The sequence below is a fragment of the Cibotium barometz genome, chromosome 31 (genome assembly GCF_041138505.1).
Source record: "Cibotium barometz isolate CiBa-2024 chromosome 31, ASM4113850v1, whole genome shotgun sequence".
Taxonomy (NCBI): domain Eukaryota; kingdom Viridiplantae; phylum Streptophyta; class Polypodiopsida; order Cyatheales; family Cibotiaceae; genus Cibotium; species Cibotium barometz.
The window spans coordinates 26,874,371-26,887,208 of record NC_141076.1 but is presented as its reverse complement, the minus strand read 5'-3'; the positions used below and the strand labels follow the sequence as shown (position 1 = coordinate 26,887,208).

Sequence of the window (12,838 nt, the reverse complement as noted above, 5' to 3'; positions counted from 1 at the left end):
GGCGCGTGGAGCAGTATGGGTAGGGCAGGCCAAACCTGGGACCTCTGATACCAAATGAAGGAGCTCAGCTGTTAGGGTTAGGGTTTGGAGGGTACTTCAGCAAGAAACGTGAGTGACAGAGAGAGGAACACGACTTCTCTTGTATTGAGTAGTGATAAAATGAAGTACAATAGCCACATAAAGAAGTGACCTAAAAAGGTGTGTTCACATGGTCCGGCCATAAAGTGTGCCAGGTGGACCAAATGACTTACAAAACTATTATAAGTGAAACTAAGCTAAAACTGGGGGAAAAAACCTCCACTAACTGAAGTAAAAAATGCCCCAGTAACCTACTGATGATCACTAGCACTCCTCTGGGTGCATACACAGCATAAAATCCAACAGGGTTGATCCTTGATTTGCCCCCAAGCCTTGCATACCATTCGCTCTTTTGCATCATGACTTGTATTCCCTTGCACATCAGGAACTGCATGTACATTAGACTTGGTCTGCTTGTCATCGTGCTTTGGTTTGCGATCAGGGCATTGTGGAAACATGTGGTCTTTGCTACCACAAGAAAAGCATTTTCCATCCTTGGCATATTGCTCTCTTTGCTCCGGGGTTAAGCCGAATTTGTTCTTCCTTGGGCCCTGATCTTTTGATGTGGTATTTTCAGCTTTACCACCCTTGTGGGTCTCCCGGAAGTTCTTTTTAGGTGGCTGTCCCCCCTTTTGCAGATTTGGGACAGCCTTGTCTTTGCCCTTTGAACCTCCTTGATCCTGTTTAATCCTGAGCACCAATTGCTCCGTAGCAAGAGCAGAAGCTGTGAGCTGTTGCAAAGTGTGTTTCGGGTGCAATTCAATGCCCGAACGATATGCTGGTTGCAGTCCAGAGCGAAACTTCCTCTTTCTTTCATCCTCAGTGATTTGTATAAAGAGAGTTACTTCCAGCAACACTTTCCAGAACTTGTTAACATACTGTTGCATACTTTTATTATCTCTTTGCTGAAGCCTGTCCCACTTTTGAGTGAGAGTTTGCTCCACATTTGGTGGCAAAAACTGAGCATAGAATCTATCCTTAAATTCCTTCGAGGTGCAAATGGGATCCTTGGTGATCTTTTCAGTGATCCACCAATGAGCAGCGGTCCCTTTCAAAAACATACTAGCATGGCGTACTTTAGACTTTTCGGTTAAGTCCTCATCGCTAAAAGCAATGTCGAACTGTGCCACAAATGCTAACACTTTAGAAGCATCATGTTCTCCATGAAAGACATCAAACTTAACAGATTTGTCACCTGCTTTAAATTCCTTGATCTGGCATGAGGCTCATGGTCTTCTCTTTTTCTTTTCCCCTTATCCAACGGGGCAGCCCTATCTGCATGGGCTCCATGGGCCGTCATAGAAGTTTCATGAGGCACGGTGGCATGTGCTCCACGAACTTGAAACTCAGATGCATGTGACTTACCTGCATAAGGCATTGTCTCTCCATGAGACAACTCAGAAGGCAAAATTTTTCTAGACCTGTCACCCTTACCATGAGATACATGTCTTGAATGCATGTGACTTTCATGCCCTCTATGAGCACTAGCATACATATATCTGTCAGGCTTTGCGCCTTGTGGAGAAGAGGCATGTTGAGAGGTGACTGTCACCTCTTCCTTTTGCATAAAAGACTTCAGCCTTTGAGATCCCACACGCGTAATAGCACAACTTAATACCACAATTTGAAATGGACAACTTAATTACAACTTGAAATATTCTCTTTAGGTAACTCTAGAGGCTCCTCATTGTCTCCTTTGACGTAATCTCAAAATCCTTTTAGCAATCACAAAATTGTTCATTCAAAACTTCCAAGCATGGAAGTGGTTCTTGTCTAGCTTTTCTACGGACAATTTGAGTCAGTCTATCATACATGTTTTTCTCTACAACAAGCGAAACTCACAAACAAAGAATTTTTGTATGCAACCTATAACACGGGAGCGGTAGTTATTTACAACTTGTATGTCACCAGATGTGACCAAAATACATGTACATACATCGAAGCAGAACAACCACTAGCGTGGTCCAATCTCTACGGTCTTGTGCTTTCACTGGACTCCGTGGAGAGCGCCCCATTGGTGTTCCAAGACCACGCATAAACAGGCGCTCTCGTACTAACGCCTGGCTCTCCCGATCTCGGCACCTCTGGACCGAGGTTCTCCAAGAGCTTGGACTACCCGGCACCGAACGGGTGTTGCCGTGGAGAGAGTCCCTTATCAGATTTATCACAAAATACTTTACTTAAATATGAAAATTCACTTACTTGTAGGTTGCAGATTGTAGACCAATACCTGAGGTATTCGTGTGTGTAGCTACTTGAGTGGGATACCAAGATGTAGCCACTTGAAGAAAGAAAACACCGCCTATGGAAAGGAGGCACAACCACCTGTTGTGCAGGACACAGCCTTCCTTCTTGTGGAGGAGGAGGCGTAGTTTGTCTTGCTACAGCTGCCTAGTGATGCAGCTGCCTGGTGAAGAACACAAAAACAGGAGAAGAGGCTTGTGCAGTTGCCAACTGAGGACAGGCGTAGCCACCTGCTGTAGGCACAGCCGCCTGAGAGGGAAAGTAGCCGCCTGATGTATAGAGGAGGCACCTGGCTGCTGTGCACAGCCACTTCGCTGTAGCCTCCGCAGCCGCCTGTAGTGGGTAGCCTGCTGGAGAAACAGGCATAGCTTGCTGTAGATGGCCCACGTCTGCCTGCAAGAGAACAAGGCAGCGCAGCCTGTGGGTATGCAGCCGCCTGTTGAAGTAATAACAGCTGCTTGTAGTGCAGAGTGAAACAGCCGCCCATATGATAACTAGCGCAGCCGCTCAGGCAAGTACAACCGCCAGCAGAGGGTACAGAAGCGCAATTGGTACAGCAGCCGCCTGGGATTTCGTGCGCAGGAGATGGTTGCCAGATTCTCTCTTACGAAAGATGGTGGAAGCGCACGCCGGGTGTGTCCACGATGGAGGTGATGGCTTCTTTTATAAAAAAGAAAGTGGAGATAACCAATTGATTTGGCTGGCTCCCCACGTATGCATGTGGGCGGCCAGTTCTATGGGGATGTGGGTAGGTGACCATGCACCCACCCCCCCACACACACAACTTAAGTGTGGCTCCCCACCTTGGCCCCTAAGTGGGTGCCCACTTTAAGTGTATGTGAACATACAACCTTATAAATCAAAAGGTTAGAGATTAAAGTATTAAACTAACATGTTCAATATACTTACCACCTGTTCACATGCAACAAAACTCGTCAGAAGACAGAGCAGACTTCACGACTCACTGGCAGGCGTCCCCGCTCAGTAAGTGACACGTCAACCAGGCAAACACAAAAATACAAGTCATGCGAAAACAGTTTCAAACATGCAGAACATGAGTGCATGTGCAAATAGTATCATGGACATATCTCCCGTTCATGGAACAAGTACAAAATATCTGTCGGCACAAAAATGGCACGACGTAAAACATAAAAACCTGGTCTTCCTATGGAGTGACAGTCCCATAGGTAAGACACAGTTCCAAGCACGAGCCTCCCTATGGAGTGACAGTCCCATAGGCAAGACACGGCACGAATACTGGCTCTTCCATGGTGTGACAATCCCATGGGTCGAACACAGTCCAGGTCATACACGGGTGGCACCAGTCTGGCTCCCGTCCATACGACACCATCCTGCTAACACACGGGTGGCACCAGTCTGGCTCCTGTCCATGTCAGCAAAATACTGGCCTCTTCACATGAGACACTGGCCTGGCCTCAAGTGAGAGAGACGCAAAAATCTGGAGATGGACCAAATGGTCGGCCAATTGGTGACAATGATACCACGCTCGAGGGGCTTGCTTAAGCCCATAAAGAGCTTTATGTAGGTGGAAGACTTTGTCGTCATACTCGGGGAGCGAGAAGCCCGGAGGTTGGTCAACATAGACTTCCTCCTTGAGAATGCCATTTAAAAAATCACTCTTAACATCCATTTGGTAGAGTGGCCATTTGTGGTAAGCAGCCAGATTGAGTAAAAGACGGATTGTCATTATTTGAGGAGTGGGTGCGAAGGTCTCGTCAAAGTCAATGCCTTCTTTCTGGCGAAATCCTTGCACAACAAGCCGGGCTTTCTACTTGTCCAAGGTACCATTGGCTTTAAATTTGGTGTGAAAGATCCATTTGGTTCCAATGACCTTCTTACGACGAGGGCGATCCACAAGGGACCACGTGCCATTACGGTCAATGCTTTCGAGTTCTTGTTCCATAGCCGGTTTCCAGGATGGAAGTTTGATAGCATCTTTCCACAATGTTGGCTCATCATGCGCCGCATAGTCTACGGAAAAAACAAAGGCAAATGAGGCACGAGGAGTGAGCTTAGTGGACCGACGAGGACCGTCCAAGGGAGTATCATGAGGAAGCATGCCTTAGTCACGCATGGTCTATTGGTACCAACGGGGTAAAGGGTCCCTGGGTGGAATGCTCTTCAAGAGGTGGAGTAATAGTTGACTGATTGGGTTCATGTGGCATAGTCGGAGATTCTTGTTGGGGTGGTATGGGTAGCGGAAGACGAAGTAAATCCCGCTCATCAAAGACAATGTCTCAACAAACGAAGACTTTGTTTGATCTAGGATCAAAGACTTTGTAAGCCTTTGATTCAAAAGAGTAGCCCACAAAAATAAGCAACTCACTCCTTGGCTCAAGCTTGCTGCCCCTCACGTCATTCGGAGTGTGTACGCACGACACCCAAATACACGGAGATGGGAAACAGTCGGTTTTTTGCCATAAAATGCCTTGAACGGGGTCTTGTGTGGGATAGCAACCGTGGGGCAATGGTTCAGAAGGTACACCAAAGGCATTCAGGCAGCTCTGCTACAAAGAGCACGGAGCGTGCCATGTCCATAACGGTGCGGTTCTTGTGCTCAACCACTCCATTTTGTGAGGGGGAGTTGGTGGAGGTGGGTTGGCGTTGAATGCCCTGCTCTTGCAAGAACTCGGTAAATTGATGGGAGATAAACTCACCACCATTGTCACTGCAAGCAATCCCAATTGAGACGCCCATTTGGTTAGTGACTAACTGAACCCACGTGGAAAAGTATTGGAAGGCATCTGATTTATGCTTCAGGAAATACACCCACATGTACCTCGAATAGTCATCTACAATCAGCATGTAGTAGAGAGACCCATTCAAGGAGGGAGTTGGGGATTGCCCACTTAAGTTGAAATGAATCAACTTGAGTAGCTGGGATGTGATGTAAGTGAAGCAATCAGACATCTCTTTCGGGGTGGCAAAAGAGATTGACTAGGAGAGGGGGGGGGGGGGAACCTTGAGCAACATGACTAGTGGGTCTCCACGGAGAGGATCTAGGCCAATTCGTACCATTGCCTTGTTGCTCGTTTCTTGGTGGGGAACCCTACAAAGTAGGTACTGGATTATTACCCCCTCTTGACCGCCAATTTGGGGCATTGCTGCCACCTTGGTTTTTTTGGTGATTTGAGTTAGTGGTGTTGTGGTGGTTGTTGCCTCTATTTTCCTTGGCTTTAATGCCACACTCATCATCAACATGTCCAGGCATTTGGCAATGAGTGCAAAATCTATTCTTTTTGGGAATATTCTGCCGGTGGGGAGTGGGTGTTGAGGAAGGGTTTTTGGGATCAATATTGTTGCCTTGAGGTTTGCCTTGTTATGCACCAAATCTCCTGAAATCAATGCCAATGTGTGCCAGTTTTGCAATTGCAGGCTCAATTGTAAAAAGCCCCAAATTTGAACAGGCAATGTGTGCAATTTCAGGTCAAACCTTGCAGATCTGGAATTTGAAGTTGATTTGGGCAGTGCAAAGTGGGCACAGTTGCAGGTACAATCGTCTAGTGCAGGCGCAATTATGGTCGTACGGCGGTGGGCGACAGCACAGGCGGCGGCGCTCAAGGCAGTAGGCGCAAGCGGCGGCGCACAGGCAGTTGAGGGCGGCGATGGCATCGAGGCAGGTACGGGCGCAGACGGTTACTGTCATAGCTGGCGTTGGGCGCCCAGATCTGAGGCGCAGTGGACAGGCGGTGCCAGGTTTGGAGCGGCGCAGGCGGCGGGAAGCAGATCTGGGGCGGCTGAGTGCGATGGCGCACGGGCGGCGACAGAGGCGACGCAGGTTGACGGCGACGGCGGTACAGTCGGCGGTGGCGTGAGCGCACAAGGGCGGCGGCGGCAACACACAAGGGCGGCGGTGTGGTGCGGCTGAGGGCGGCGGAAGAGCTGTACAGTACGGCATACAGACAAAGTAGGGGAGGCGTGCAGAGGCGGCTGAGGGTGGCGGCAGGGTGGCTGCAGGGCAGCTGAAGGCAAAACCCTAACCCTAACCCTAATGCAGCAAAACCCTAATTCCAGACGTGCGCAATAGGCTCAAGCTCTGACGGGCAGCAGGGGGCAAACCCTAATGCTAACCCTAGCCAAGCTCTGATACCAATGTTGGGTAGGAGGGAAGCTAGCCTGCACACACATACACATACACACAACCTCAAGCACAGAGAAACGTGAGTGTTGGAAAAGATGTACTCTATAATAATATGAAAGTACAATGTGAGTACATAAAGTAGCCTAGGGCAAGGTGCCCAACACACATAAGTGTGTTCACACGGGGAAAAAACCTGTGTCCAGTGAGCTAGGCTGAGCAAGATGAGTTGGCTAAACAACTCACAGACTATCTGAGGATGGGCCAGATCCATCCAAGTAAATCACCTTTATATATATATATATATATATATATACATAATGCTGTGAATTCATGGGATGGTTGTCCTACATGTTCTTGATCCTTGCTATGCACAACATGAGTATGCTCTTCCTGTAAGGCATTGGAAGCATGCATACCATTGTCCTTGCCCTTGTGTTGGCATCATCAACATTAATTGTATGGTTGTCCATAATGTTCTAAGTGTAAAGATAGCTTGTGTTTGCGGGTGATCATCTTTTACGATGGAAGTGAAAGAGAACCATGTGCTCTAATACCAATGTAATTCCACTGATTGGTGTGGAATGTTTGGTTGAACACAATGCTAATCAATACACTTAAATACACTAAGATTTAATGGACAACAAGCACAATACAAAATGTAATTTGTTGAATTGACAAGAGACACAGTGAGCCGGAACGGCTAGCCTCTCCCCTCTCCCTCAAATAATTTATATTGATCTTGGGAGAATAAAGTACATAGCATCACGGCGGGCATTTCTGACCAGATTTCCATACCAATGCATATGAAAACAATATTGCAAACAATATGGTTGTCAATGAAGATCTCAAAGGAGCTGCCTTCTCACACTACACTCTCAAGTGTCCATGTTTCCTTCCATCTGCTCTCTATTACTCCACCCAAACATGGTAGAAACAATCTTCAAGAGAGCACATAGGACAAGAGAACACTACATAGGGTATGTGAATACAGAGTCTTGTCCTTCCCTCTTGCTACATTTTGTTATAATTGGTCATATGAGCTTACCAATTGCAAGTAGAGTCAACGACAACATAAGTCTGTGCGATAGAAGTGTTTGTGGAAATTTGTCGCGATCCTTCACCACAAAAGTCTTCAAATAGGTGTAGGGAATCTTGGGAAAGCTTCTCCTATGGTTCACTTAGAAAGGATGGCTGAAATTAGGGTTTTCAGCCAAAAGACCAAGAATTACAGCAAACAAATGGACTGTTTGTTGAATTTGAGTCATTGGGAGTGTATAGGAGGAAGAATATGACCTGGAAACAATCCTAGATGCTTGAGAAACACTCTTAACAAGCTTGGATATGGAGTTGGGAGAGGACACGTGCAAAAAATACAGCCATAGAGCCCTCTTGAAGTTGTCGCCCATTTGGTGAGAAGGGAGGAGAGAGTTGTCCACCTACAAAAGGTAAGTGCAAAGGGGTCCAAGGTGGAGGTGACACATGGTTGGATACTTACTTTGGACAAAGGGATAAGACTCGGCTCTTGGATACTGGATACTGAGTTGTGACCACCTTGGAACTTCAGTGAGTGTGTATAGAGGATTGGTCATAACTTATACGTGAGTTTTGGTCACCCAAAACTTAATAAAGTGAATACACTCACTTATAAATTAATGCTAACTCCTAAGAGAGAAATTAACGCAATTTGACCGATACTTACCATCTGTCTACATGCAACATAACCATGTCAACAAACAGTTTCACACGCATGGTTCACGGGCGGGTGCCTCCTTACTCGGAACTACATATTGGTTAGGCAAGCATGAAAACAACATGCAAATTCAATTTGCAGGCAAGCACATAAAGATTCTATGCGATGCAACATTGATATGGACAATCCCCGCTCATGAGACTATACCCAAGGGACATTTCCGGACAAGTATACAAGGTACCGGACCCAGGGGAAAGCCATACCTGGAGGTGTTTCCAGGCATGTACACAGGGGCACAAATCCTAGCGGAACATGTAATCCCAAACATGACATCAAGTCCTAGTGGAAGATCATGTCCATAGTATCATATGACAAGCATCAATTCCATGCGTACGCTAGTAGCCATGGACGCGAGTCCAATGTATACACAAAGGGTGGACCATTTGGGTGGCCAAATGGTGACTTGGCTTTTGGTGTTTATGGTTATGGGAGAGTTGCTCGCTCACATACCTTCAGTGGGACCTAAGAGAGTGGCATAGTTGCAATGAAATGTGTTTCATTCCATCTGAATGAAACGAAACGTTTCATAAACATTTCATTGGAATGAAACACATTTCTTTCGTGGTGCCTGGGAAAACCTACGTTTTTCTATCCAGAGAGCGCCTTTTTGGGAAAAAAACATCTATAGGTGACTCGGAAACTGATTAAAGGAGCTCCTGCCTTGCACAAATCAGCTCCTCTAGTTTACTATTTGTCGTCATTCATGCATGATTGCGTGTATCAGGCTTCAACATGCTTTACTTTGTGTATTTCATACTTCAGTTTACTTTTTTTGTATCAGCTCAGGATTCAAACTTTTTGTGATCACTTTGAGTGTCATTATTGAGTAGTTGCCATTATTGATGATGAAATCCAGACCTTGATTCTTGATGTTGCCAGTTTATTTATGCCAATTGGTCAGTGACTCAGTTGGGTGCTCACTCTAACTGGGTCACCCAAATTCTTTAGTTTTAGCTTGTAAACATGTTTTAATGTGTAAATGATGCATGTTTAATATTGTTTTGCAAGGAAGGTAACATATTTTTAACATATTATAAACCTGTATATAAATTTTGAGGCGTGTACCCCCCCTTTTTGTATGAAACGTTTTTGAAACTTCTGGAAAATGAATGGAACGTTTTTGAAACACGTTTCATGAAACGCTTGGCAACTATGGAGAGTGGACTTGGTAGGATCCCTTTGCTTGGGAGGAGGCTCTCGGCATCCCTTTCTTTGAGTACCAAGCACAGTTGGGCGGTAGGATTCATATGCCTGAGATTGAGGGCACTCTAGTAGCGGGGCACTGGTAGTCCTTGGGTCTCCCTCCATAGTTTCTTTTGGATTTGGGACAGTTTTCGGCCGTGGAAGATTACACTCTTTCTGTCGCAACCCATTGGAGTCTCGGAGTTGGCACTTGGCTGTCCATAGGAGGTAGATTAGCAGCCTTTTTGAGGTCTCGCCATCTACAGGAGTCCCCATCGTCATTGCCTTAGGAATTGCCTGAAGGCTCAGCAGGTTTGGCAGAGGTTTCTCTGCATCTTCACTATGGATCGAGCTCCCTTCGCACAGTTACTTGGGGCATAGTTGCTTGGGCCACCGAGGTTGAGGCAACCATGGAATATGAGGAGGATGGTGGGGGACAAGCACTGCAGGCTGCTTATCATCAGATCTCGACAGCTCTAGTTCTGGCTTCCTCTTCTGTTCAATGGGGACTTCAGGCTCTTGCTAGAGATGGGAGATTTGCAATGGTATTGCTGTGTGGCATATTTGGCAAGCTCGTTGTAGCAAGGCCATCGAGGGCACCCCCACCCCACCATGGAGTCCATTTGGAGCATATGGCTCGATATCATTCACCCCGGACACTGGGGGAAGCTCAGGGTGGCTCTGATCAAATGCGGAAGCACCACGAGGCCTTCTTGTGGATTTGGTGTCACGGTCCTTGTCTCACTGAGAGTGGTGGTGAGCCCACCTGGCATTGGCTTTTTACTATTTTTAGTAAAGTCTTAGTTTTAAAATTTCATTTTTTTGGGTAAAACAAAATTCCCATATGGTGCACTTTGTTATCATCTATGTGCTAGTTGCCGAGTTTCAATATGGTTATCTATTCCTACTTTGATAACCTAAATGAGACCCTGAGCCACTTTTGTGGCTCAATTACAAGACTAGTGTTAAGGGAGTTTAGATGAAATGGATGAAAGGTCAATCTATTATTGGGTGTAGAAAGAAAGGTGAGAAATTTTTGGTAAAAATGGTAAACTTGGTGGGATTGTGCTTTTGCAGGCGAGTTAGGAATGAGGACAATCCAACAACTTCGACTTCACAGCAAGCCATGCAGCAGATGGTTCCTTTACAGGACACCTACATGCAGAGCAGGGCAGAAGCTCTTCAGAACGTGGAATCTACCATCTTGGAACTAGGCAGCATTTTTACACAGCTAGCTACGATGGTAGCTCAGCAGGGTGAAATCACTCTCAGGTATGCATGTATGAGGGCACTTATGAGGAGAAATGGTCTACTGCACTTTGACTCAGTTTTTTATAACTTGCTATGGTCTCCTGTATGATTCAACAGAATTGATGAGAACATGGATGACACGCTGAGCAATGTGGAGGGAGCTCAGGGGGCCTTGTTGAAGTATTTGAATCGCATCTCTTCAAATAGCTGGCTCATCATGAAGATTTTTTTTGTGTTGATCATCTTTCTGTTGATATTTGTCGTCTTTGTAGCCTAACCATGTATAACATAATTGTGTGAGGGTAACAGATCCGCAGTAGTATTGAATCTTTTCTTGGCCATGGCTCCACAGCCTTCTTGATTCTTTTGTGCTTCAAGTGATCATTTCCCATTTGTTTGGGGTGAGAAATTTCATGTAACCTATTTGAAAGTATATAGATCAAGTTGCCTTCATTGCATGCTTGCCATTATCTTGTGTAGGCAGAGAGAGACAGGAACTTAACAGCTGCTGCACGGGGTCTTTCAAGCTCTCATTCCTTATGCTTCACGTAAGGCTTCAAACCAGCACCACTTTATTGGGCAACAACTTTTTTGGCATTTGGATGTTCACTGTTCACTATTCCTTGTTGGGATTCTTCTCTATGGTGAAGGCATGTACAATATTTTTGGACATAACTGCATATTTAACCTTGTTGGCAACTTCCAGATTTCCAGAAAAGGGCACGGCTGCTGTCCCCCTCCATTGTGCGCTCCTCCGCCAACACCCCACCTCTTCATCTACCTGACAAGAAGAGGGATGTCTACTGTAGCACAACCTAGAGAAAGGAACCGAGAGAGTTTCTCCTCTCCCTAACACAGACAACCTCCCGCCAGATAGAGCTCTAGTCTGCATATGAGAGAGAGAGAGAGAGAGAGAGAGAGAGAGAGAGAGAGAGAGATCCAAAATCATCCAATACACAGGCATCCCTCTAGTAGTCTGCTCGCATGCCGCCCCAGTTGAAATAAGTCCCTCCCGAATTCACTGGTCCATGGCTGGACATGCTTACAAGAAAAGCTACTGAGACTGAGAGAGAGAGAGAGAGAGAGAGAGAGAGAGAGAGAGAATCTTTGATCATCTATTTTAAGTAATGTGATAACCAAATAACCAATAAAATTATATACCATTAAACGTCTTTTAATGATGATATTTTCCCATTACTATGATTATATTGTACGTTAAACTTAAGATGTTGCATATGTGCATTTAAGCAAATGATGAAATCGTTTTTGTCTCAATTTATTACCACTCAGAGACGTTAATAAGAGATACAGAGCTGAATTGATGATCATTAAGGCAAAGGCGGCAGGCTATACTCGGGCTTCAGCTGATTTCCGAACTTACACAGAGTAGAAGCTTCATGTGATTAAGCGTGGATTTAATGAGTATTCAAGCCTTAGATATGGCCACAGGTAAGCCAGCATCTTAGATACGAGTGAGTTAATCTCGAATGCAAGCATTCAATTGAGTAAGCAAGGATTGAATGCAAGATGAAGAATTTGCTGTCATGTTCCTCTTACGATGTTCTTCTGCGCATTCTAGCCTTGGTCCCATCTTCTCGGGTATACATGGAGATTAGCACTTACGATCTAAGTTACTTGACTTGATACGAGGGAATGAGGTGCCAGGTTTCTATAAAAAACTACTCGGGTGCACTTAGAATTCCATCCACTTTCTCTGCTCATCTGTCTTGAATGTGAGAGTGGCTAAAGGATCCATGATCGCTAGTAGACTAGGGCTACCACCTACATCAAAACTAGCCCCCGAGGTAAAAGAAATGTTTATATCACCTACGTAAAGCCCTATATAACATGTAAATTACCTATATAAAAACCCCCTTTCTACATTTTTAAAACATGTTAGGACTCCACAATGTATAAAATCTCCTTTTAATTAGGGCGTTAATACACGTATATATTTATCCTCCTATACCCATCTATATACATACACAAAGAGCCTTATAAATATACCCTTTGTGTATGATATCCTATTGGTTAACTCACGCTAATTCTATACATTTGTGTAGAATTAGCGGCTATTGTGAATTATCACCCAAGGAATCTAGGCAGGTTACTAAAACTTGTTACATTGGGACTTTGATCTATTCTCTATACTTGGGTTTCATAACCTGTCGTTTAATTCATATGATATCATGCATTTGTATAGAATTACTATGTTAATGTTAACCACTCCA

General features: G+C 45.3%; 1 protein-coding gene across 1 annotated transcript in view; it reads left to right on the top strand.

The window, feature by feature from the left end:
* Positions 1–11,060, top strand: part of LOC147620681 (syntaxin-32-like) — a 101,595-nt gene extending 90,535 nt beyond the window's left edge. Inside the window, exons 4-5 of the mRNA XM_086824951.1 lie at positions 10,434–10,628; positions 10,725–11,060. Of these exons, the coding sequence (XP_086681077.1) occupies positions 10,434–10,628; positions 10,725–10,884 (355 nt within the window). The 3' untranslated portion in view covers positions 10,885–11,060. The remainder of the gene's footprint in view (positions 1–10,433; positions 10,629–10,724) is intronic.
* Positions 11,061–12,838: the final 1,778 nt, after the last annotated feature.